This window comes from Camelus bactrianus, chromosome 20 (genome assembly GCF_048773025.1).
Source record: "Camelus bactrianus isolate YW-2024 breed Bactrian camel chromosome 20, ASM4877302v1, whole genome shotgun sequence".
NCBI lineage: Eukaryota > Metazoa > Chordata > Mammalia > Artiodactyla > Camelidae > Camelus > Camelus bactrianus.
In genome coordinates, this window is record NC_133558.1 from 23773704 (window position 1) to 23800405 (window position 26702).

The 26702-nt window shown below is 51.8% G+C and overlaps 1 protein-coding gene across 7 annotated transcripts in view; it reads right to left on the reverse strand.

Moving 5' to 3' along the window:
• Positions 1-469: 469 nt before the first annotated feature.
• The window catches only part of CPNE5 (copine 5), an 88063-nt gene continuing 61830 nt past the window's right edge, over positions 470-26702 (reverse strand). For 4 of the 7 annotated variants that reach the window (XM_045512180.2, XM_045512179.2, XM_010948996.3 and 1 more), the window contains 11 exons: positions 23854-23895; positions 21624-21699; positions 15057-15110; positions 11823-11884; positions 7900-7946; positions 6065-6246; positions 5039-5166; positions 4662-4764; positions 3837-3894; positions 3329-3402; positions 470-2129 (listed from right to left, as the gene is read on the reverse strand). In XM_045512180.2, coding sequence (XP_045368136.1) covers positions 1911-2129; positions 3329-3402; positions 3837-3894; positions 4662-4764; positions 5039-5166; positions 6065-6246; positions 7900-7946; positions 11823-11884; positions 15057-15110; positions 21624-21699; positions 23854-23895 — 1045 coding nt within the window. In that variant the 3' untranslated portion in view covers positions 470-1910. Of the gene's footprint in view, positions 2130-3328; positions 3403-3836; positions 3895-4661; positions 4765-5038; positions 5167-6064; positions 6247-7899; positions 7947-11822; positions 11885-15056; positions 15111-15730; positions 21568-21623; positions 21700-23853; positions 23896-26702 lie in introns of those variants that run through there. The other 3 variants (XM_074348592.1, XM_074348593.1, XM_045512183.2) reach the window with 3 other exon arrangements.

Below are 26702 nucleotides of genomic sequence, written 5' to 3' on the forward strand. Positions count from 1 at the left end.
CATGCTATCCTTCAAACACACCTCAGGGCCTTTGCACTTGGTGTTCCCTCTCCTTGGAGCCCTCATACCTCAGGTTTCAGCATGTCTCCCTCTCTCATCTCAACCATCATCTCCTCAAAGAGGTCCTTCCTGACCACCTCATCTAAAATATCACCCTGTCACTCTCTATCCTCTTATTCTCTTATTTTTCTTCATGACTCTTATCATCTGAAATTATGTTATTTACCTATTTGTTTATGTGCTTATTGTGTTTCCCCTGTCCCTTATATGTCTCTGTTGTAGCTCTATGTAGAGACACGGCCTGTATTTTGTTCGCTGCTGCATCCCCAGTGCCTAGCACAGGTCTGGCACATAGTGGTTGCTCAGTAACTCCTTGTTGAACAAAAGAATGGAAGAAGAAGAGAGAGGAGAACCTGGACTCTGTCATGAAACAACATCTGCTATTTTTCACAGGAGAAAGGAAAACAACTTTAGTAAAAGAACAAAATTTACTTCAGTTTAAGGCAAATGCCACACAGAGACTGTCTCAGAGACGGGCACAGGACCAGACAGTGTAGAAACACCACCATCATGCATGACGGGAAGGGAAGCAGTGTCTGGCAGCAGACAGGGTGGGGCCTGGTCTCCACCCAGGCACGGGAGGTTCAGTGGGCTGAGGAGCCCCATGCGGCAGGAGAGACTGGCATGCATGACCTGCTCCGCATGTGGGAAAAGGCCGGGCAGCTGGGTGGACCCAGGGGTGAGATCATCTTTCTTGCCTTTCCCACAGCAGAGGCAGGGGCTTGGGTGCAGACGCCAGAGCCCAAGGCTGAAGGACCAGGGTGGGTTTAGTGTGATGTGATGGAACAGCGTGACCCTAGAGCCAAGACGGCCTTAAGGGGTTGCACTGGCAAGGAGGGGGGTGGGGGAAGCCGGGTGTGGGAAAATGGACTGTCAGGGCATCAGAGTTGAAGATTAACCCAGGCTCGTCTGATCAATCCTCTTGCCTTACAGATGTGGAAACTGAGACCGTAAAGGTAGACGGGCCTCGCTTGGGTTCCCACAGCAGGCAGGGGCTAGAGGCAGGACTCGCATCCTCTGTCCCCATGGGGTAGAGAGGCAGTGTGGGAGTGCTGGGGCTGGGCTGCTTTTTGCCCAGGCCTCTAGGTGGGCGGCAGAGGAGTGGGCACCAGGGACCCTGGGATGCCTCTGGGAGAAAAGGGGATGCCTGAAGCCAGGAGCCGACTGCCTGTGAGCCCAGATCAGGGAGAGGCCTGTGGATCTTTGTGTCTAGAACCAGTGTCATACTGGGCTTGAGAGGCACCAGAAAGAACCCCGTGCCTGAAAAACCTCCATCCCTTGTCCACTGTGTGACCTACATCCACCATTACAGCCTCCCCTTCATGGGTCTGCAGGACTCCCACTGCATGCAAGGGTTCCAGTGAGGGTTCACATGTTCGGGTACCTGTAAACTCAGCAGCCTCATGGGGTTCATTGGAAATAGGAACAGGATAGATACTGGGGTGGGGGTCAGGGGCCAGGTTTAAGAGTAGACACCACAGGAGGAAGGCAGGGAGAAGAGGCCTGGAGGTGGGAGGCCCAGCCCAGGCTTCTGGGTGATATACCAGATGGGATTACCCAGGTGGGCTGAGGGGGACCCCCATCGTCCTGATTAATATCTTCCTGGCTGGTCCAGAACCAGGTGTCAGGGAAAGAAGAGAAGAGAAGGGGCCCAGATCCCCACCTCTACCACCTGTACCTCCAGACTGGGTGTTTGGGCCATACAGGGAGAAGTCTTCAGAAGCCCCGCCCCTGGCCAGCTTCCCAGGCACAGGTGTTCCAAAGGCTGGGCTGGGTGGACTGTAGGGGGTCTGGGCACCCTGCCTTCCTTTCTACTGGACTAAACCCCAGCCATCTGAGCAGACCAGGCTTCAGATGTGCGTATGCAGAGGGGAAGCAGGGGGCGTGCGGGCCGGGGACTCGGGGGCCGAGTGCGCTGGGGCCAAGGGTGGGGAGCGAGGGCGGATGCCCTGCGCCTTCATGTAAGACACCAGCTGGTCCGGGATCTCGGCCAGCACGTCCCGGGCAAGGCGCGCCATGCTCAGCACGTGGTTGCCTGTGCGGTCCACGTAGTCCCTGAAGGGCACGAACTGTCCAGCGGAGAAGGCAGGGTCAGGTGAGGTCTCCCTCTGGACACCAGCCCCCCAAATCTCCAGGCCTGGGATCCTGTCCCACTCCTCCCCAGCCTCTGCTCACTTCACTCAAGCCCTCCCCCTCATGGTGAATTCCCTGAGGGGCTACTGTATCATAGTCATTGTTCTTTCATTCATTCAACAAGTAACTTATTGAACACCTAGTCCACGCCAGGACACACCATTGAACAAGATTCCTTAATCTCTGAAATCCTGGCACCAACCACATGCACTTAGCAGGCACTGAGGAAAAACTGAATGAATCCCATGTCTCCTGGAAAATGGGACCTCCAGGTCTCCTCTGACCTCTCCAGCAGAGCCCTCTCTCTGGCTCTTTGGCCCTGCTTCTCTTTCCTCTCTGGGCCAACTCCTACAGTCAGGCCCCTCTGGCATCCTCCCAGGGGTGGTCCTTCCAGGGGCGGTGGGGGGTCCACTTCTCCCAGCCCCCTGTGCCTCAGGCTCACTCCTGCTTCCAGGTCTTTGTATACACAGGTCCCACTTTCCAGGCGGTCCTTGCTCTGGTTTCTAGCCCCCTATCTTTAGTCTCTGCACCTGGAATGACCCTCCCTACCCTAATTTTTTTTTAATCCAGGGGGTATGGGGAATGTCAGTTCTTTTTTATTCCGAATCTCCTAAGCACTAGGAACTCAGTCTGCAAGAGATTCACAGAGGGATGTGCTTACTGAAGTGCGTTCTGGGGCTTGATTGGACAGGGATTCCCAGAGGACAAAGACCTGTCTGCTCCTTACATTCGCCATCCAACATGGAGATGCTAAGACACTGATTCAATCAACCGAGAAACGCCCATTCTTGGAAGGGGCTGCAGCAACAGTAAAGACACTTCCTCCACCTTCATGGGGTTGGCCATCTCACTTAGGAAGGCAGCCCAGCAGAAAACAACAGTAGGTGCGAGTAATTAGGTGTCTGTGTTCTGCAGGAGACCCTGGAGGCCTGAGGGCTCAGGGAGGGCTTGCAGAGCATTCCTGTCAGGACAGCACAATGCTAAGGGTGAGTCTCAGACATGGTAGAGAGGGGTCCAGCCCGAAGACTGACTCCTGTTTCCTTCTAGGCCAGTACCTAGTGCCTCCCTCCAGGGCCCCTTTCCAGGGAGGTCAGCTCTGGCATTTTCTGTGGGGCAGGCAGGGTCTGGGCTTCACCTGGACAATGTCCCGCTCGGCCAGCTTTCCCCGGGAGGAGATCCGCACGTCATCACCATCCAGCTCCACCATGGCTGTGAGGGGAGGGAGGTAGAGGCACAGGGGTGGGTGAACTAATGGTGGGCACCTGGGCCTGGCAGGACAGAGACTGTCGGCCCAGAAGCCCACGTTAGAGATGAAAAAACTGAGGCCAGGAGACGGGAAGAACCCAACCAAGCAAGTCTCTGACTTCCAGCCCAGTGCTCCAGCTCCCCTACACTCTGCAGGCTCCCAGGTTGGAGGAGGGAAGAGGAAGGCGTGGCTCGGGGCCTCCTCCCCACAGCCTTAGGGTGTGGGCATGGGGTGCACACCCTGACACACCCCTCTCTGTGCAAACAAACGCACCCTCAACCCTGCCTGCTCACCCAGACAGTCGCACACACCTGGGCGTGAGCTCTCACTCTTTGGGAGGGATCATTTTCAAGGGCCTGAAGCCTCTGGGGAAACACGTAGGGGGATGGGGACTCACCGTCGAACTCCGCCTGGCCCACGCCGATGATGATGATGGACATGGGGAGTTTGGCAGCCTGGGAGACAGCATGAGCGGTGTGGGGTGGACCCAGCCAAGAAGGAGGTTATGGGACAGGAAGACGTGGGTCAAAAGAAGAAAGGCAGGAGGACAGGGAAGAAATGGAGGAGAAAAGGATAGAGACACACAGAAACACAGAAAAAGGAGGAAGAGAGAAGGGGAGGAGAGAAGGAGCCAGGAATACAGACCAAAGGAAACGGAGGTGGGGGCACCAGAGAGGAAGAGGGAATCGAAAGGGAGGGAGGCAGAGGGGGAAACGGGTCATAGGTCTGCTTCTGCAAAACACTCCCATTCCTTCTTCTGCCTCTGGGCCCCTATCGTGTGGGACATCTTTTATGTGGGCCTGGAGGGCGGACCAGCTGTGGCTGGGGCCCCTGTACAGGGAGACCACCCAGTAAGGGGAGCCATGTTCCAGGCCTCCCCCACTCTGGACTTTCTCTACGAGGCCAGGCCGGGTTGGGTGGGATCTGGCTGGGGCAGCAGTCCTAGAGATGGTTAATGAGGGAGCGATGGGCGTCTGGAGGGAGTGGACCACCCAGTGTGATGAAGAGGTGGGTCCAGAGCTCACCAGCCAAATTCTTCATCAGCGGGCAACCCCTCCACATACCAAACCCTACTGCTGGCCCTCTAGACTCTACAGCAAGAAGCCAAGAGTGGTCCCAAAGAGGGCAGGGAGAACAGAAGCCATGCCCTAAGGGTTTCCCTAAAGGAAGGAGGGAAGCACACCTTTGGGCTCCCCATCTCTCCACCCCAACCCCTGCTCACGTTGACGATAGCCTCCTTGGTCTGCGCCATGTCCGAGATGACCCCATCCGTGATGATGAGCAGCACCGAGTACTGGGAGCCGTCCTGCACTGTGGCCGCATTCCTGGGGCGGGGCAGGGGCAGGGGCAGAGATCTGTCTGGCAGGGCTGTGGGCACCCTGCCAGACAGATCCCCACCCCCCATACAAGGACACTTAACACTTTGGTGGGGACAGCTCTTTGGCAGGGACAGCTCTTTGGCAGGAGGGGGTTTCTTTAGTGTCAGATCTCCCTGAAAAGTGGGGAAAGACGCTCCCTCCTGCCTTCCTGAGAGGACAGGGGTGGGAGGAAGCACCTTCTGAACTCTTGGGATGAGTGTCCAGTGACCTCCGCACTCACCTGGCCACATGGGTGACCACGGGGGCGAAGTTGGTGGGGCCGTAGAGCTGCACAGTGCGCAGGCTGTGGTGGTAGGCCTCCAGGATGCCATCAATGCCGCAGCACGAGGGGTTCTCCTGGTTGCCGTTCTGGGGGCACAGAGGGTGGGAGGCTAAGCCCAGGAAGGAAGGATTGCAGCTGGGTGGTCTGTGGGGGCAGAGTCAGGACGGGGGAGCCCAGCAGGCCTGGGGTCTCCTAGACTCTTCTCTGGTAGGGGCAGGGGGTGGGGGGTCAGGGAAGGGATCCTCCAGGGCCCATCCTGAAGGGCAGCGCATGCTCAGGGTAAGCAGAGTCCAGACCTGCTCCTTGCCCTACTCCCGGTCCCTGCTCAGACAGCTCCTTCGTCCCCCAACCCAGAGCCCTGACTGCTTCCCTTAGGGAACCTCTGGCAAACCCATCCCAAAATGACTGCATGGTCTGAGCTGCTCTGGAAGGGCCAGGGGCTGATCCATCCTCCTGTGTCCTGTGCCCAGCACAGTGGCTGGCACTCCACAGGCACTGAGGGACGCTGGCTGTGAGTGAGCCAGCAATGTACTCAATGTCCCCAGCTCATGGGAGGGAGGGAGAGGAGGTGGACTTAGAAGCCATCTCCACAAAGCCCTCATCTCAGCACCAACTCAGGGACTTCCTGGAATCACCTGCTATTGTCCATACCCAACCCACACCCCTTTCTCCTCATTTCTGGGGCCTCGGGGGATAGTTCAGTCTCACCTCCACCCCACCTCCACCTGGGTCTTGTTAGGAAAAGGAAGCCAGAGCTCACTGTGGGTGACTTCAGACACGGAGGGGAAGTGCTTGTGACCAAGGTGGGGAGTAGGTTCCTGGAACCTCTGATATAAGCCCTCCTCCCCACAGCAGGCAGCCTACCCTTACAAAGGCTGCACCTTAAGTCCCCAGGCAGGGACGATGGGGAACGTCCCCCACCCCAGGCTTGTCACCACACCCCAGCCTGGTCAGCCCTCAGCCCTCTCTCCAAGGACCTCTTACCAGCGGGAACTCGTGGGACACCCTGCCATCAGGGGGCAGTTTGGCCCCAAAGCCGAGGGCAGGGAACATCTTGTCACTGTCATAGTGCTGAATGATCTCCCCGACGGCAGTCAGCGCCAGTGCATAGGCGTTCAGCTGGTAGGGGCTCATGTAGTGCAGGGACGTGGACTGCGAGGGGTTCCCTGTGACACAGGATGAGGGGACGGTGGCCAGCCTGGACACTCCAAGCCAAAGGGCTCAGAATATAGTTTATTTATTTACCCTCGACTCCTTTCTTTCTCTCTTACTGCACATTCAATCCTTTAGCAAACTGTGCCTGCTAGACCTTCGAAAGGTATCCAGAATCCCACCTGCTTATCCCCTCCTTCAAGATACCGCCACCGTCTGGCCTGTAGGATTATAGCAACCTCCTAACTGATCTCCCTGCTTCCACCCTTGTGCCTGCTGTCCCTCCATACTCGGCACACTAGCCTCAGAGACCCTGCAAACCTCAGGCAGCGAATCACACCTCTTCTCTTGCTCAAAATGCCCCAATGCTCCCATTGCACCCAGAACAAAATCCAAAGTCCTTATAAGGGCCCACAAGGCCCCACCTGATCTGGCCTCCAGTTACCTTTCTCCTCATCTCCTACCATCCTCTCTGTCACTCACTCAGTCCCAGTCTCTTGCCACTCCCACCTCAGGGCCTTGGCAATAGCAATTCCCTCTGCTCTGGGATACTTTTCCACAGATGTGCACATGGCTTGCTCTCTCACCTCTTCAGGTCTGTACTCCAGGGTACCATTCTCAACATGGCCTTCCCTGAGCGGCCTATTGAAAGTTACAGCCTCCCCCGGTACTCCCTACCCCACTTCCTGGCTTGATTTTTCACTACTATTGTCCATGTTTTAGTTACCTGTTTATTAATGAGAAGCAGTACAGCACAGACTGCCAACGTATTAATCCTCTCTTTACCTCCCCCTAGCTGTGTGATCTTGGATAGATGTTGGTTAAGAAACCACTCATCTGTTGAACTGAGGTAATAATAGTCCCTAACTCATAGGATTGTTGTGAGGATTAAACAGATGCTATTATCATAGCTCTCCTTATTGTTATCATTACTAAGGCCCCTCCCAGCTCTGACATCCCACCACTCTGTGACAGTAGGGCCTGCAGCCCTGAGAGGACACACCTGCAGAGGGTAAGACCTGGGCATTTTCTGACTGGCATAAAAATGAGCATTAAGCATGAATAACTAGGGTCCAGAACCCAAGGAAGGCTGTGATGTGTCCAATAGTGTAAAGTTTGGCATTGATTGCTCCTGGCCACTTGGTCACAGCCCAACACTGGAGAAGGTCAGAAGACGGGAGGAAGTGGGGACAGCCTGAGCAAGGGGGACGACTGGAGCTGCTGAGCTGCATTCCTGCCCTCACTGAGGACCACAGAGCTCTGTCCTGACTCTGGTTCTCCCTTCCAGTCTGTGGGTTGGACTGCACAGGGGATGTGCAATTTGATGCTGTGAGGAAACACCTCTACTCCAGGGCTCTCCATAGGGCCAGAACAGCTGTCCCATTCCCCCAGGGAGACTGGGTATCCTTGAGGACAAGGCTGGCTCAGGGTATATGGGCCCAAAGCCCAGATATGTTAGTGACCATGATCCAATCTGGGGATACTTTCGCCACCTTGATTGTATCTTTGGTTCTCCAGGCTTAAGTTCCCTCTCTTCGGTGAGCATGAGTCCAGAGAGTATGGGAGACCTGCCTCCTAGCTAGAGTCAACCACCACAGCCCTGAAAAGCCCTCCCCTTTCCAGGCCCCCGGCCCTCATTCAGCTCCTCTGCCCATCCCCTCACTCACCATTGGAGGCCGTGAAATCAATGGCCACTGTGAAGTTGATTTGGGTCCTAGAAGAGGGAGAACAGCAGGCGAGTTACCTGGACAGAGGGAGGGCTGTGGGGAGGGTGAACCACACTGGACAGGGAGTGAGAAACCTGGCTCCCACCCCAGCCCCACTGCTTGCCAGGTGTGTAGCCTTGGTGAAGTTACTCATCTCCTTCTAGTTCTGGAAAACTGGAGTAGTAACACCAGCCACACCCTCCCCCAAAGGAGTGCTGTTAGCATCGAAAGAGTTAGGCAGTGTGAAAGCCCTCTGAAGATGATTATTTCTGTTGAGCACATGGCTGTGGCTACTTTTTCCCTTTCCAAACCCTGCCCTTTGGCCCACCTGAGGCCAGGGAAGTAGGGTCTCACTGTACTCCTGGCTCAAATTTGGAGTCAGATTCAGCGTTAAATCTTATTTGGCAAAAAAAGAAAGACAAATAGGCATTGTGCATCTCCTGAGGGAAGAACAAAACACCCCCCATTTAGTTGTCTTGCCAAAAAAATTGAACCTGAATCCAACGGAGCTTCCAGAACTATCTACCAGCTTACAGGCAACACAGAGGACAGAGGAATATGTTAAATGACACCATGGGGGATGCAGCCACTAGAAGCCAGTCTGGGGGAAATTCTGTAGGGACGCCCGTGGATCAGCACCATCAGGATCACTTGGGGGTTTGTGAGGAGTCTCAGGCCCCCTGGAGACCTACTGCATCAGAATACCTTGGTGGGGTGCAGGAATCTTAGCAAAACTTTCAGGTGCTCGGGGGAACCACTAGATGACAAGATAATTATGAGACAAATCAATCAATTGCAATATATGGGTCTTGCCTTGATTTCTGATTCAAATAAGCCAGTTAAGAAACATTATAAGACAATGGGGGAAATTTGAACTGACTATAGTTGGTATTAAGGAACTATTCAATTTTTAGGTGTGATTATCGTACTTTGGTTACATTTTACAAAGAGAGAGTCCTTATATTTAAGAGATACATCCTGAAGTAATTGAGGGATGAGATATGATATCTGGGATTTGCCTCAAAATAATCAGAGGAAAGAGAGAGTGTGTGGAACAAGATCGGCCATGAGTTGGTATTTGTTGAATCTGACTGGAGGGTACTTGGGGCTCATTATATTTTTCTCTTCACTTACATGTGCATTTGGAATTTTTCCACAATAAAAAGTTAGGCTTTGAAGGTTCAGATTCAGGGTTAAAACTTTCTGAGGGTTTGGTTGTTCTAGATTCTGTGAAAGATGCTGATAGAACAAAGCTGACAAGGCACGAACCCCTGATAAAGTCTAGCTGTGGTTCTCACATGCAGTGAGAGTCAACAGGGGAGCTTCTTTAAAAAGATCCCACGGCCCCACTCCTGGGGATGCCAATTTAGTCGGTCTGTGATGGGGCCCCAGAATCTGTTTCTTCAATAAACATCCCTTGCCCTCATGCAGGGGTTCTAAGGAGGGGTTCTGGGATCACACTTGGGGAAACTGTTCTGGTGGCTCTGAGTTTTGGCTAGGGATGATGTAAGATGAGGCAGGGCTCACCTGACCTGCATTTAGCAGATGGTCCCTCTCAGAAACCACAGCCCTCTCTCCACTTGATCACAGCTGAGCTGCTGCTCATGGACCCTTCAATCCCCAGGAAGAGTGAGGGACATGGTTAGCAGGAGACCTAAGCCAGCATCTGCTGCCAGGTAGTCCTCCCCACCCTCTTTCCCCCTCATCTGCTGCCTGTGGGCAGAGCATCCAGTAGACTGAAATCTCTGAGGGAGGAACCATAGGATGGCAAGAGCCTGGGTCCTTGCATAACTGTGTGGAGGACCTCCCCATCCATGCCTGCCACCCCACAAATGAAAAATAAGACTTTATTTGTATGAAGTCTTGAGGTCGGAGGAATTATTTGTTACAGCAGTTGACCTATCCTATTCATCTGCTGTTTGTTGTCAACTCTATGTGCAGAATACAGAGATTGTGTCTTTGTTAGAGGAAGGAAGACATCTGGAGGGTAAGAGCCCTGCTCCTGGGGCCACCCTTGGGAGGGTGGTTCTGGCTGGCAGGACTACAGCTGAGGGACATCACTGGCCTGGCTCTTCCAAATAAAGGGTGAGGAGGGAGGCAGGCTTGACTCCTTAAGTAGTCTTCCCCTGCTCTGGGATCTGAAATGGCTCAGGGAAGGAAGGGGCTGGAAAACAGGTATTTTTGTGGGAAAGTTACTCCCTTCAGGCTTGCCTTTCCTGCCTAAGGGCCAAACGCAGGCTGCTGAGCAACCAGCTTCATCTCTGATTCTGATGTGGGAGCAGAGGTGCCCATACCCTTCCTCCTGGGCCAGGTGGGCGAGGAAGGGAGGCCAGGGAGGAGATCTCTAGATATATGCCTGCCTGGACATGCACACCAGCCTCTTGCTTCCTGAAGCCAGCTTTCTCACTCAGGTTCTCCAGAATGTGAGGAGAGGGGCGGGGGAGGGCCAGGGCTTGCAGCAGCCTGGCCTCCGTGAGCTCCTTCTGGATGAGACGATGAGACGAAGAGACGTCACAGCACCCAGCCCTTCAACTCCTTAGTCTCCATTACACCCCACCTAGTAGCTTCAAGGTGGGCAGAGCCAGGATTATTCATCACTATGGAAAAAATACAGCATTCGGTGACAGAAGAAACCCTGCCACTGGTTAGGCGTGCAGCCTCGGGCATGTTATGCAAAATAGACATAAACATCTTTACCCAGCCTGCTGGGTTCTTAAACTGGGGGCACTATGCAAATGAGAAGGATAAACAGGATGAAAATTGTTTGAAAATTATCATTGCTGAATAGGATAGGGAATGGAGCAGTTTTGATGGGGGAAGGGAGCAAGGGCAGAGACTGGATAGGCTGGGAGGAAGCGCAGGGAGGCCCCTGCATGACTGCAGGAAGGGTATGAGATTGGCGGGTAGAAAGAGAGCTTGAAACCTGGAAACTGTAGGCTCAAGGCAGCAGGGAGCATGTCATGGGAGAGTGAGTGTGGCTTCCCAGGGCCTGACTTTTCCCTCTGCCCTGGAGAACCAGGTAGCCAAGTGCCCGCTTGGCTGGGATGATCCTTTGGCAGCTGCCCTGCCTGTCTCCTTCCCAGACAGGTGTAATCACTCACCTGCCTGCACCTGTGAGTTCTAGGCTACCCACACCCTGCCCTGGCATCTGTCCTGGCAGGGAGCATGCTGGGCAGCACCTCACCTCAGAATCAGGCTCTTTTTTCTTGAGCTATTGGCTGGAGCCACCAGGCTGCTCTGCCCACCTCATCCTGGATGTTGACCCTTCTGGTTCTTCCTGCTCCTTAAACTTGTTTTTGACCATCCCCTGGCTCATCCCCCAAATCCTCCTGCCCCTTGTATAAGTCTCTGATGATACTGGGCAGGCTAATTACTGACTCCACAGGTATCAGAAGCTCAGAGCAGGAAGGAACCTTAGAACTCACTATTTCCAACCACTTTGTGTGCCGAGGAGGAGAAACTGATGTCCAGGGAGGGAAAGTGACTTGTCCAAAGCAATCCAGCAAATTCACAACAAAGAGAGGCCTAGAGCCTGGGCCCCATGACTCTTAGTCCACGGCTCTTTCCGTCTCCCTAAGTCCTTGGGAGCTCTCTCTGTCACGGAGTCCCTACCACCTGAAGTCCCATCTCTGCACAGGAGCCTCACATGACCCAGGCTGGCCTCTGTGGCTCAGGAGCGCCCTCTGCAGCCCTTTAGATTCCAGGAAAATGCAGGGCTCTAGGCAAGTTTGAGCCCAGACATGGGGGTCTGCTCAGAGCCCAGGATCACAGGCTTCCCGCCAGGGCCTCAAAAAGGCCAGGTGGGACCAGAGCTGCTCATGTCAATGTGTGGGGCCCCTTCCCTCTCCCTGAGGCCAAAGAAACCAGGCAGTATCTCTCCTCACCCTCCTTTGATATAGTCAAGAAATGTGCACTCTGACTCCACAGCAAAGGAAAGCAGCGTGACCTTGAAAACAAAAAGGAGCTTGGTTAGTGGAAGAGCTTTGCTGACAGTTACAGGGCACTCAGCATGTGCCAGGTTTGCATACATCATTGCAAACAGTGAAAACAACAATTCTATGAGGTACTAATATTATCCCCATTTTACAGCCAAGGGAACTGAAGCTCAAAGAAGTGATGCACTGTGTCCAAGGATACAGCCAAGACATGGCCAGCTGAGAGAGGAACCCAGAGCCTGCACTCTTGACTTTGATGCCAAACTGCATCCTAGAAGAGCCCTGTCTCTGTCACTGGAGTACAGGCGCTCAAGCCAAGGAACTGAGTTTCTCCTAAGTGGACACCAGTGTGGAGGGGCGGGGGGGGGGGGGGCCGGGGATGCCTTCCTGACAAGGCCTAAGATCTGCCGATGCTGACGAGCTCCATGCTTCCATGTTCTGCTATTAATCCTGAAACGTGCCTCTTTGGCCTGCACTTGTTCCACCTCATCCCTCTAGAATCTCTTGATCTCTATCCTCTAAGGCGCAAGACTATCATAAGCAGCCTGTCCTGTCCCTGGAGGTAACTGAGTACCTGGGGCCTCCTCTCTCAAGCAGAGGCCTCTTGACCTATGCCCCTGGCAGTTCTGGCATCAGCTTTGCCCAGACAGGCAGCTACCTGGCAGCTCATTACGATAACGGTTTAGTATTGTGGAAACAAGTGAAAGCCTGGCAGCTGAAGTCAATTGAATGAGGCCGGATTGGGGCAGGGGGAGTTTTACCTATGTCAGGGAACTCCACTCTAGGATTTGGGGCACTCCCCAATTGGTGTAGATTCAGTCATCTTTATCAGCTCACTGGGTAAGCCAGGCAGGGCTTCTGCTTGACAAAACAGATGAGCCACTAGCCTGAATTAATGGGAGCGTCTGTGAGTACTGAGCTGGGTCTTGGAGATCCCTACCCACTGTGGTTATGGTCTTAGGCACCTGGATGGACTATGGCAGTGGCCTCTACACTGACTGATGATCATTAGACTTCCTGGGGAGTTTTTAAAACATCTTACAGCCAGAGGACCCCAAACCAATTACTTCACTGGGGGAGGGCTCTGGCCCTGGATCTTTTTTTCAGTGCCTCACATGAGTCTAACCTACAGCCAGGGTTAAATCATACCCTCCAGGCCCTGGGATGAAGCAATTGCCTAACTTGCCTGGCCATATGGATTTACCCAGAGACTTGCTACTCAAAGTGTGATCCTCGAACCAGCAGCATCAAAACCACCTTGATGCTGGGTAGAAATGCAGATTCTTGGCATTTTAACAAGATCCCCAGGAGATGCTGGACATCTCCAGTAAGATATGAGAAGCACTAAATACAGATTCCTGGGCCCCAGCCTGGGTTTCCTAAAAGGGAACCCCAGAGAACTAGCCTAAGCACCTGCATTTTAGTAAGCCCTGAACCCTGAGTGATTTTTTATGGTAAAAATAGGGAAATGCTGGAGCAAGGGGAAAGTCGGGAGACCTCAGCTGGGTCCTGCTCTGTCCCTAACATACTATGTTCACCTGAGACAAATCACATTCTTCTCTGGGCCTCAGTTTCTTTATCTCTAAAGTAAGAAAGCTGGATGAGAGCAGTGGTTTTCAAACTTTTTTTTTTTAGATTGTACATCTAATATTTCTCAGCTGGGGAAGGTGCTGCCTCCCATAGGGGCATTTAGGAATGTGTGGGAGAGCTTTGGGGGGGTCTCATGATGACTGGGGCTCTACTGCTAGCTATGGGCTGAGGCCAGGGGTGCTAAGCATCCCACCAGGTATGGGGAAGTCCTGTGAGAATTATTCTGCCCCAAATGCTGACAGCATCCTCACTGAAAAACACTGCAGCTCTGGACAAAGGAAATACTACTCGAGCCTGTGTGTGAAACAGTTACAATCAGAGAAGTGGTGGTCAGCCCGCTGTGAATGAACAGAGTACTTTACAGTATACAATCATATCTTCCATATGTCTTTCACAGCTACCCTGTGCATTTAGCAGGGTAGGGATGATGTATTAGCCCCATTTTACCGATGGAGAAAATAAGGTTCCTCGTAGGAACCCCAGAGCTCCCTGACTGTGGCCTCTTCTAGTCTGAAGTTGCAGTGGGCCTGACTCAAATGACTACATTTGGCTGATGCGGCCGTGGTCTTCTAGAGTGGAAGGGGCATGAAGGGTACAGACTCAGGTACGTTTGCACTGCAAAGACATAGGCTTGTTCTGTAAATGCACTGGTGGGCTCCACCTCAGGGCCTTTGCATAAACTGATCCCTACAACTAGAATTCTTTTTCCTCAATATCCTCAATACTTGCTTCCTCACCTTTAAATCTCTGCTCAAATGTCACCCCAGTGAAGCTTTCCTTGACTACTTTATATAAAATAATAGTTTTGTCTCTGGCATTCCCTGTTCATTTGCCGTATTATACTTTTCCCCCAAAGCACTCACAATCGTCTGACACACATAGGTATATGTGTGCATATATTTTTGTTTTTTTCTTCCCCAGGAGGGAGGAGAAACAGGAGGGCATGGATTTGGGTCTGTCTTGTTTCCAGCTGTATCCATTGTGCTTTGAACAGTGCCTGGCACATGGTAGTAATCATTTGTTGAAGAAATGCATGAATGTCCTGAAAATCAGCCCCAGAAGCCACTGGGCCAGTGTGATCCCAGGGTGGTCATGGTTAAGCACAGGCAGTGCCCACGGCAGCTGCCAGCTCTGAACTTAACCATTGTGCTCCCTGCCGTCTCCACGACTTTCTAGCTCTGTGACCTTGGTTGAGTCACTTCCCTATCTGTGGCCTTGGTTTCCTCTTGCACAACAAGGGGATGATAGTGTCTGCCTCTTAAGGAAACAACCTGTGAAAAGCACCTAAATGGGGAATTTCCCAGAGTAAGGGCCCAATAAATGCGACTTCTTTCCCTCTTCCTGCAGGAAGTCCCAGTGGGAGTTTCTCTCTGGGTTTTCTCATTCTGTCTCACAGAGCCTGTTGTGTCTCCTGCACCATCTACCCCCTGGGCTGTTGCTCCATCGGCCCCACCCCTCCCCACCCCCCACCCTCCAGGCCTGGTTCCCACACTCTGCAGGAGCACACACAGAGACATGCATGACTCCTGCCACCAGACCTAGCTCAGGGCTCAGGATGTCTACACCCGCTGCAGAGAGGGTGTGGATACTCACCGTGCCAGAATTCACGTATTTCTTTTTCTTCATTTTCTTTTTTGGGTTTACTACCTGCAGAAAAAAAACAGTTGCCAGGTAAGAAGGAGCGTTTCTAAGCATTCAGGACTAACCCTTGGGTGTGGCCCCAGCCCCAGCAAGCAGAGTGTGAGAGGTGAAAACCAGGGGTCTGGGGGGAGGGGGGTTCAGGGAGGTTTTGTGAGAGACCGGTACATAGATTTATGCAACTGAGCTCACGATTAGACGGTTAGATGGATATCCCACGACCAAACACACCAGGAATAATATTTACTTAGCCTTCTCTCCCACTGCTCCCCTAAGCACACCCTCCACCCTATGCAGCCGAAGGAGGCTCGATATTGTAAAGGGGACCCCGTCCGTGCCTGCCTCCGAGTGTTGGCTCAGACTGCTCTGAAATGCCCTCCCTTCCTTCCTCCACCAAATCCAATCCTCCCTACTTCTCCTTTGAGATCCAGCCCTAGGGCTGCCCTGGGGCCTTTAAGGCTCCCCCCCACCACCACTACCACCACCACAACCACCCTTAAACTGCAGTTAGAACCACCTTAACTGTTCTTCATGTACAAGCTTTAATTCCAGAGCTATCATCAGAGAATACATCACAGGGCTAGGCAGAGAGTAAGTGCTTAAAAAACGCTTCTTGGTGGGCTACTCACTGGTCTCAACTGGGGGTGATTTTTGCCTCCCAGGGGACATTTGGCAATGTCTGAAGATATTTTTGGTTGTCACAACTGGGGGAATAGGCAGAGGCAAAGGCTGTTACTAAAAATCCTACAACACACAGGACAGTCCCCCACAACAAAGAATCCTCCAGTCCAAAATGTCAGGAGGGCCGAGGCTGAGAACCCCTGGACTACGTCGGGAGGAACACCTTCCCCTCTGAGTCCTCCATGGGTCTTCCGCACGTACTGCATTTGTTCTCTAATTTGATCCTCACCAGCTGTTTTGTTTTTTATGTGGGACAGCCAACCTTTTCCTAATCTCCCCTCCAAGTAAGGTGGTTTTCATACCTGCTCTGTCATCTGTAGGTTTCTGGTGAACTCACTTTCCCTCTCTCTCATCTCCTGTTTTTGCTGCAGGGGCAGCCATCTTAGGATCCACTTCTGGAGATAAGGAAACTAAGGCACAGAGACACCACCTAAGTGGTGGTGTTTGCCTAAGGTCACACAGCTGGCCTGGGTAGGGACAGAATTAGAAACCAAGTTTCTGCCCTCAGGCCAGTACTGCCACCTTGATAACAAATACAACCACATTCCTTCACAAATATCTATGGGGTGGGGTACCAGTTCTTCTCCCACTCCAGCTGGAAAAAGAAGATATGTCCTTGGGTGATAGGTGACAAGGGCCACCAAAAAGGGGGTGTCAGAAATGTGAAGGGAGTTGGAGGAAGGACAGAGCATTCCAGGTGGGAGCATCACTGAAGGCTCCATGGAACAGGCGATATTGAAGGCAGATGTTGAGGGACAGGAAGGATTTGGGCATGAAGAGATGGAGGGAAGGCATTCCAATCAGAGGAGATGGGGGGCTGTCAGGGAGCACAGAACTGGGGTCCAGTTTGATTGCAGAACCGCAGGGGTGGAATAGTAATTGGACTGGCCTTTAAGATAGCCTAGAATGCCAACCTAAATGTCTGAACATTACCCAGCAGCCAGGAGGGAACTCTCATAACCTGTAAGCTATTAGGGAACATGATCACAGAAGGCTCTAGGATGTTGGGACCTGATGGAGCTGAGTACAAGGGGAGAGGAAGGAGGGACATCCAGGGCTTCTGCCTGGTTCTGCTACCTAGTAATTGCGTGACCTTCCCCTGTGCTTCAGTTTCCTTATCTGTAAAATGGAGGGAAAAAGTACCTACTTCATAGAAAGGTATGAGGATCAATACAAGTAAAGTGCTTTGGACAGGGTCTGGAATGCAGTAAATACTATGTAAGTGTTAGCTGCTATAATTTTTTATTGCTACTACTACTATTACCACCACCACCAGTCCAGGTGAGAGGTAGAGGGTCTAGAGGGTGTTGGAACAGGTCCTGAGCTATGGCAAAACAGCACCGTCATGAAGTGACCACAGATCTGGGACTCTAGGTGTGGCCCTGGAGGCAGGAAAGAGGAAGGGGTCAGGGGTTACCAGGCAGACACAGAAGGAAGGAAGAGCTGGATTTCAGGTACAGGAGGGAAGTTCAGGTGGTAGGGCTGGCAAGCTGTACAGGTGGAAATTAAGGGCCAGGGAAGAGAAGCCCAGAACCACCTCAGAGCCTCCATGGGCATGAAGCCACCCAGATGACGCAGTGCTAACTGACACATTCGTGGGATAGCAGCTCCCTAGCAGGCTATTGAGATGAGAGTACATTGCAGCCCCAATGCCACACTGTGCCTCCATTTCCCAATCTGTCCTATGAGGGTGTGGAACTATGAGAATTGACTGCATCTCAAACTCCAAAGTAGCCCTCCCAGCTGAGGATAATGAACATGGACTCTTGGTGGGGGTCTAGGCGTCGCCCAAAGACCTGGCCACAAGCACATTTCTTTGAAGTCTTCTCTGTTATCTTTAAATTAGCCTGTACTCCACATTTCCACTCTCTAATTATAACTGTTTTAATATTAAAGCAATGATTTGTTCTCAGATCTTCATGTGAAGTGGGCACTGAGAAAGCATCCTGTTTGTTCTGGGGTTTCATGCACCACCCAGCACACCCCTTCCCCCATGTACCAGCCTCTCCAGTCCTAAGCGGCTGCACCCGAAGCTCCATGCAGGGGACCAGCGCACCCTAGAGGCCAGCCCTGCAACATCCCAACTCCTGGGCTGGAGTTCTAAGCCTTCTCTTTTCCCTCTTCTCACCAACCCAGGGTCCCCAGGGCCTGCAGGGCAGGTCTGGAGTCTGCCCTCCTATGCAAAGGGCCACTGAGTGGCTCCCAGGCTCCAGGAGCTGTGCTGGCTCTGGACACAACGGTGAGGGAGACATCACCCCCATCCCTGAGGACATCATGGTCTTTGAGGAAGAGGGTGGTGAGGGGCACAGGAGCACCAAGGACAGGCATCTATTTCAGACTTTAGGGTGGGGTAGGCGTGCAGGTGGAGACTTCCTGGAGGAAGAACATCAAAGGGAGTCTCCAAGGCCGAGCAGGCCCAACCAGGTAAAGGAGAGCAAAGCCCCAGGGGAGGCATCAGCATGAATGAACCACAGAGACTGAGCCAGCATAGATCAGGCTTCACAGAGCCTCAGGTGGTGTTATGGGGCTGAAAGTAGGGGTGGGCAGAGGGAAGGAGACAGAGCTGGACCCTAGGGGCTCCTAGAGGTGTGACTTGTGCTGCTACTGATACACCACCCCCCACCCAGGTTGCACCTAGACTGCAGTCACTGGTGTATGGCACACATGTGAAGGAGCTTGAGACTTATCTCATAGGTAACGGACCCCGCAGGACCTCAGCTAGGGTGGAGGCTGTGCAAACCAGGCCAAGGAGCTGGGTGGGATGTCCAGCTAGGTGTTAAGCAGGGCAGCAATGTGGTCAATTACCATGTCGGAGGAGTATTTGGGTTACCAAGTAGAGGATGGAAGGAGGCGGGAAGGCCATTAGGGGACTGTTGCAAAGCCCCCACACAGGGGAGATGGTGACAGTGGGGGTGGAGGGGAATGAAGAGGACAAATGTCAGAATATACAGGTGGTAAGAGGAGTGGGGTTCCATCGTGGACTGGGTGTGGGGCGAGGGGCAGGATATGTCAAGGATGCCTCCTCGGATGCCATGGCCCCCATGATGACAGTACAGAAGGAACTGGCTGGCCAGGGGAGAGAGGAGGGTTGTGGGGGACTTTAGCCAGTGCACTCACTTTGGGAAGGCTAAGTCTGAGGAGTGGCCAGCAGGCAGCTGGGCATACGAGTTGGATACCCAGGCTGATGCCAGGGCCTGAGATAAGGATGTGGCAGAACACTGTTCTCTCTTCAGGAAGTTCTGACTCTAAAAAGACCTTCCTGAGTCCAAACTGACCTCCCAGTGTTGCCCTCCATGGTGCAAGGCCTGCCTTGGGGCTGCCAGAGTTTAATTCCTTTTCCACCTGATGGCGTTTCCAATGTGTGAAGACAGCACTTCTGCTTACCAGCACTGTAGCTTCTCTTGTTGATTGCAAGGGAGCAGGGATCAACCACTGAGAAATGAGTAATCTGACCTCCTTTGCTTTAAGCCTGAGAGATCATGGCCTCGTCTGAGCCTGTCAAGAATCCTTAGAAGTCAAGCTCCAAGAGATTTGACCCCTTCCCTTCACTTCCCTAAAAATCTCCTTAAAAGAGTCCAGGGAAAGATGGAGCCTGCTTCTCTCTGCCTGGGTAGGGGACAGGGACAGCTCTGTCTTTTATCCTTGCAGAAAACAAAGCAATTATCTGTGAGGATCAGAGCTCTTTCAAAGAAATTTATCCACGGTCCATCCTCACAAATAGCCTTGTTCTATTGAATTCAGTGTGGATGTATAATAAGCACCCACTGTGTGCACAACAGGATGCAGGCCAATGTGAATAGAGCAACAGAAAGGGCTACCACTTTGTCTGCCCTTGGGGAACTTCAGTCCAGCTGGAACACAAGACCATCCCACTTAGAACAGATACAGGCTGAGGGAGTGGACATATGGAGGGATTTGGACTCAGTGATGGGAGTCAAAGCCAGCTCTGCAACCTCACTAGCTGAGTGGCTACTGATGTGAGGATAGAGCCAGTTTGTCAGATGGTTGTGAAATGTAAATCTCCTGGCACCCAGGCACTCAACAGATGATACTGGGAGACAGCACTGACATAATGCTCACTGGGGGCTCGGCATTGTTCTAGTAACTTACTTAATTCTCAGTGTGCATGGCATAGAGGGGGGCAGGAACTCAGCCAGGGGCACGTGGCTAGTACGTGGTAGTCAGATATGAAACCCAGGCCATAAGTTAGGGTTATAAGTTTCTGCAGTTTAGTGGGTCTGGCGTGAACTGTGCTGTCCATGAAGTTCAGAAGGAGAGAGCACAGAAGGCTGGCCCAGCTGGGAAGGCCCCAGAGGAGTAGGGCCTGAGCTAGCTTTGGAAGGTGGGATGGTCTCCTGGGAGGGAGAACACACACAGACGAAGGCTCAGCCATAGAAACTGTTCTTTGAGGGCAAACACTATTATCTCCAGAGAGACTGGGTACCTTGTCCAAGGTTCTCCAGGACTAGACGGAGGTATCCTGACTCCTATTCCTGTCTTTCCTTCCAGAAGAGATAAGATATTCTGCAGGTCCTGAAACTGTTCTGATTGAATGCAGAAGCTATTCTGAATTCAGGATCTCAAGTCTCAGGCTCAGAAGCTTCTGATACTGTCTCTCACCTTCTGCCCCACCCACAGTTCTATCCCCCAACCTTGTTGGAAGAGCTCTCTTAAGGGGGCCCTATAACTCAGTGATCTGGAGTCAAACAAGCTTAGGTTGTCTGCCTCTTGATTCTGCCAGTTACTGGACCACATGTCTTCAGTCAACTCCCCTAATTTCTCTGAGATTCAGTCTCTTTGACAGTAGAATGGAACAATAACACCCACCTCACAAGAGAACATGCAAAAACCCCACCTCAGTGTGTGGAGAAAAGGGAACGCTCCTACACTATTGGTGAGAATGTAATCTGGTGCAGCCACTATGGAAAACAGTATGGTGATTCCTTAAAAAACTGAAAATAGAGTTACCATATGATCCAGCAATCCCATTCCTGGGCATATCTCTGGAGAAAACTCTAATTTGAAAAGATACATGCACTCCAATGTTCATAGCAGCACTATTTACAACAGCCAAGACACGGCAGCAACCTAAATGTCCATAGACAGATGATTGGATAAAGAAGTTGTGGTGTGATCTATATATAGATAAATACACACACGCGCGCGCGCAATGAAATACTACTCAGCCATAAAAAGAATGAAATAATGCCATTTGCAGCAACATGGATGGACCTGAAGATTGTTATACTAAGTGAAGTAAGTCAGACAGAGAAAGACAAATATCATATGATATCACTTATATGTGGAATCTAAAAAATGATACAACTGAATTTATACAAAACAGAAACAGACTCACAGACATAGAAAACAAATTTTTGGTTACCAAAGAGGAAAGGAGGGGAGGGATAAATTAGGAGTTTGGGATTAGCAGATACAAACTACTATATATCAAATAGATAAACAATAAGGTCCCAATGTATTGCACAGGGAACAATATTCAATATCTTGTAATAACTTATAATTAAAAAGAATATGAGGGGGAGGGTATAGCTCAGTGGTAGCACTCATGCTTAGCATGCACAAGGGCCTGGATTCAATCCCCAGTGCCTCCAATTTAAAAAAGTTAAGGGAAAAAAAAGAATATGAAAAATAATATATATATATATGTATATCTGAATTACTATGCTGCACATCAGAAACTAACACAACATTGTAAATCAACTACACTTCAATAAAAAACAAACAAAAAACCCCAGCCCAGCACATGGCTCACTGTAGTCCTTAGTGACTGGAAGATATGTATTATAACAGCAAACCCCAGCCTTCAGGCATCTGCCTCACCTCATAGATGTTGAATTGGCTCTGCCCGCGGGCCAGCTCCCGGTAGCTGGTGGTAAACTCCCCAATGAAGTCATGGCTGCAAGGGAAGGCTGCTGCTGAGACCACGAGGCCCAGACTCTGCTCTGCCCATCCCTCCACCTTTCACATCCCTTCCCCTGGCTCCCAATTCTGCCCAGGGCCTCTGCTCCAGGGGTCCACACCAGCAGAGAGGCTGGGTCCCCGGGAAGAGTCCAGTGTCACCCGTCACCCATGGAACAAGAAACCTAACAGTCACCCAGCAAAGAGCAGGCTCCTGGAGAATGGGACCCACTTCTACTTATTTGAACAAACTAGCAATAGAAGCTATTTTGGGGACAACTGGGGAGATCTGAATATGAAATGAATATTAGACAGTATTCAAGAATTATTGTTCAATGTGTCAGGTGTGATAATGATATTTGTACTTATGTAGGAAAATACCCTTGTTTTTTAGACATTCTCAATGAGATACATAGAGGTAAAAATGCCACGATGACTGTAACTTAAACTGCATCAGCAAAGCACAGATAAAGCAACTATGGCAACATGTACCACTTGTTAGATTCAGGTGATAGGCTTAAAGTGTTCATTCAACTCTTCTCTCTACTTTTCTGTGTGCATGACATTTTTTCAAGAACATTTTTTGAAAAGACAATTAGTCCTATGTCCAGGCAGCTTGAGGTGTTTTCTGCAGTGTTTACACCTTCTGGATCTCTGCCCCACAAGTGTGTGTTGAGGTTAAGTACAGCCAAACCTTGTACAAAGCAGAACTCCCATCTTCCCCGTGATTGGCTGCCTTTCACCGTCACTGTGCCTGGTAGAGGGTAGCGGTTAATAGCCTGGCCTGGAGCTGCTGATAGAGAGTGATGCCAAGCAGGTGTCCCTGGGGCCTTGCCCCACCTTGAGCCCACACTGTGTTTTGTCTACATATTTACAGCTCTCAGCATTCGGACTGTGAGCTCCTTGATAGTGGGACCCAAGGGCATCTGTTGGCTGGCCCCAGCTTTCCCGGTAAAGGAGAAGTAGGGGGAACTCCAGGGTGAGATGACGAGGTGAGTCATGGGTGGAAACCTGAGGCTGACTTGCCTGTGATGTGGTTAAAGCAGAGAGGAGGGGACAGAGTGAGTTGGCACCAGAGTTTCTCTGCAGGAAGGTCTCAGGAAGGTGAGCTCTTTGGAAGGGGCTTGAGCCTAATTTAGACCTGGGCTTGCACAGCCCTTTCCAGCATCCCTGTCCACGTCACAGCCTTGAGAGGCACCAGTGGAGATTACAGGGCTTAAAGCCCTTCCATGACACTCCCTACTGCAGAATGGAGGGCTCACAAGTCAAGATAACATACTTGGATTTGGCTCAACAGACAAGCAGGAGCCAGTGAGGGTTCTACTAAAACTGTGAGAGGCCTGTTCTTGTCCTTGTTTATGAATTCTCAGTGACACTGGCTCCTTCGGGGCACTTAGACCCACAGAAGGGGAAGGCACTGGCTTCCCCAAGGCCAGGCTCAGCCCTACTCAGGCTTTGCCTCACAGCTCCTGGGTCCATTCGTCTGCGTTAGAGCTTACCTCTCCCATATTCCACTCCCTCAGGCCCTGATCCCTGCAAACAGCTCCTCTGATGAGCTGAGGGCCTACCCGCTAGATTTCAGTGAGTCTCTGAGGGCTGAGCTGCATCTTCTTCACCCCATAATGCTTAGCCTGACACAGAGAACATGGCCATGAATGCTCAGGTCACCAGTATCTGTCTACACCTCAGAACATACACATTTCAGAAAACTCTAGGGGGATGAGTGGTAGCGCGTATGCTTAGGATGCATGAGGTCCTGGGTTCAATCCCCAGTACCTCCATTAAAAAAATAAAGAAAATCAGCGAAAGATGTACCTTAAAAATTATTTAAAAAAAAAAAAGACAATTCTAAATTCTCCCAAAATGTGGGGAGATTTTAGGCACTGGCTGGCTGCTAGGCAACTACTTGAGGAAAAGAGGCTTCTAATGCCTCTCACACCATATCCTGCAGGACACAGGTCCTCTGATGCCTCAGTGGAGCTGGGCAGGGATGAGCCAAGAGGGCAGTGGACCCTCCCCAGGAGAACCCAGGCCCCCTTACCCTCAGAGCTGCCATGGGTGGGGGCCTGGGCACAGCTCTCCCCATGAAAGGGCCCTTCCCCCAAGTTGCTGACCCCATCCCTGCTCACCTTCTGTCCTTCTGCCAGCTTACCTGCCATCTCGATCCCAGTCGTATACCTCCACCTTGATGGTCCTGTAAGGCAAAGGACCCGTGGTGGGATGGACTAGACCCAGCACCTACATGGCCTGAGGATGGGGCCCTTCTTATGCTCCTGGACCAAAAGGGGATGCAGGAACACCCACCAGGCTCCCAGGGCCCTCAGTGGAGAGGAAGCAGCCCAAGAGACAAAGGAACTATCTTGAGACCTTTAAAGGTTTTAGAGATGGGGCAGTCTCAGAGCTACGTAGGGACTTCCCTGAATTTCAGGGAAGATGTGGAAAAGCAGCCTCAGATTTCAGTTCACCCCACCTTCTGCTTGGCCACTGCAGACAGGGCACAGGTCCCAGCATGAAGCCATACTGTCAGTTTATCAGGGGTGGGGCTGTTGCAGTGGGAGTGTGCTGCTCCCCGGCTGTCACTTCTAAGCAGGGAGGGCTCTCCTGGGGAGGAGTGACAAGACTATGTGGTGGGACCCCAGGGTCCAAGAGGTCTGAGTGTTGGGCAGCCAGCCCTGCATGTCAGGGCTGGGCCCAAGGGCCCTGACTTGGAGATGGCCTGTTGAGCTTTTCCACACCAGACTGGCTCCTGAGTGAGGGTGTAATTATCTTCACATTTTAGCCTGGCTGCTTTAATTAGTTTGTTTTGACTCCTGAGCATGGGGCTGGGCTTCAGGAGCCCATTTTATTTTTAGCCTGTTTCCATGGCAACAGGCTAGCAGACCAGAAGTGGAGGAGGGAGGTGGAGGGTTGTGGGTTAACCCTTGGTGCCAGCCATCCTCCAGGGATGCCCAGGGACAGGGCAGCTGCCAGGGTCTCACTGCAGGGTCAGGGTCTGGGCGGGTGGGAGAGGCGTGGGGGAGCTGGGGTCTCCAGCCTTCAGGTCTAAATGGGGCTCACAGAGGTGGCTGCCTGGGCTTGTGTTCTATGAACATATCATCTTGCCCATGGTCACAGCCCATCTCCTCAGGTCTGTGGGAAGTCAGCCTTGGGGTTCCGGAACCCCCAGAAGGAGGCGCTGTCTCCCTTCAGATGAGCCTCCACGGGGCATGGGGGTGGGGTGCGGCTTTTGCAGCAGTGCAGGAACTGTTTTGGAAATGAAGGAATGCCCCGTAGGTTGTGCACCAACTGGATTTTTGTTATCAAAATGTAAAATGGGGCAGGCATAAAAGCCTACCATGTAAAGAAATCCTTTAAATTCTTGTGAAAAACAAAAAACAATGTCTCTCTGAGGTGAATTATTATGGAAAGAAAAAAAAATCAAAAAATCTAGACCCCTGAAGATGGACTGATTGATGATCTGGAAAGAGTAGAAAGTGGCTGGGTATGGATTTGGATGCTGGGCCCTTAGCAGTGGGATCTGGGGATGTCACTTGATCTCTCTGAGCCACAAACCATCATTTTAAAGTAGAGAAAATAACGGCACTGCAGAATAGCTGGGAAGGTAAGTTGGTCAAACTACCTGGCATGCAGTGGATCTCTATAAAATTGCCTCCTTCTCTCCACTTTAGTATTCAGGCCACATTTGGGATAGTTTCTCACATGCAATTTACTTAAATCACTTGAGCCTGGGTACCTGGGCTCTGCAACTTCTGATTCCTAGAATGACAAGGCTGAAGTGACCTTGGTGGCACCCTAGCCTGGCCGCCTGGCACACTGCTAGGGAACTTTTGAGACACACAGACCCCCAGGCCCTGTTCCTGGCAGCTCTGGGCAAGGCCCAGGAATCTAGTTCAAAGATTTCTAAAGTGGTTCTGCTGTACATGTTCTGGAGGGATAACCTCCAGCCCTTCATTTTCAGGTGGGGAAACTGAACCCTAAGGGTACCCAGTGACTTGCCCAAGGTCACACAGCTGGTAAGGGTCTGAGCCAAGACGCTGCCCCACAATGCTGAAGTCTCCCAGTCCTTCCCCAGAGCACCCCTAGCTCTGCGGGGGTCCTTCAGGGACTCCAGCAAGGAGTACCTCTCCTAGGACCACCACCACCAGTCCTCAGGTGACTAAATCAGTGACAACCACATGCTCAGAGACTGTAGGAGGACCCCAGTCATAGCCACAGCCCTGGATACCCAAAAAATCACTGGGAGATTCTTTTTAAATCCCATGGCCAGAGGGCCTGATTAAGTTGGTCTGGATAGAACTTAGGCACGAATAGTTTTTAAAAGTCCCCTGGCTGATTCTAATGTGATGCCACAGCCTCTGACCTCTCCAGATGAGATTACTGGTTTTTAAGCTTGGTTACACATTGGATCCCCTGGGGAGCTTTAGCAAGCCTGATGCTGATGCCTCACCCCAGAGATACAGAATCAATTGTTCTGGGGTGTAGCCTGCGCATGGGAATTGTTAAAAACCCCTTAGGGGATTTGAACTTGCTGCTGAAGTTGAGATCACTGAATGTGAGATTCCTGTGCAAACTCAGCCCAGCAGCAATCACAGTCAAGGCTCCAGGAATGGCTGGCAGCCTAGAGGTCAGATTAGCTTGAAAGCTACAACCTCTGGCCTTGAGGAAGAAGGAGGTGAGAGAAACGGTGCCCAGAGACAGGGAGGGGCAGTGGCAGAAGCCAGGCACAGCTTTGATTACTTAGTGACATTTCTGTCACTATCCAGCCCTGACCTAGCAGCCCCAGGTCACCACACATGCCACTGTGAGCTGCAGGCCTTGGCTCCCAACCCTTTAGCACAGGACCAGCAAAGGCTCATGTCAGACCAACTGAGACTTCTGGGGACAGCAACCAAGAGAAGGGGCTCCTGGGTGTGTGACAATGAACTGGGCCTCACAAAATGAACATCTTGTTTGACACAGAAAGACAGAACAGAGCCCCTAATCTGGGAGGCAGGGAGGTGG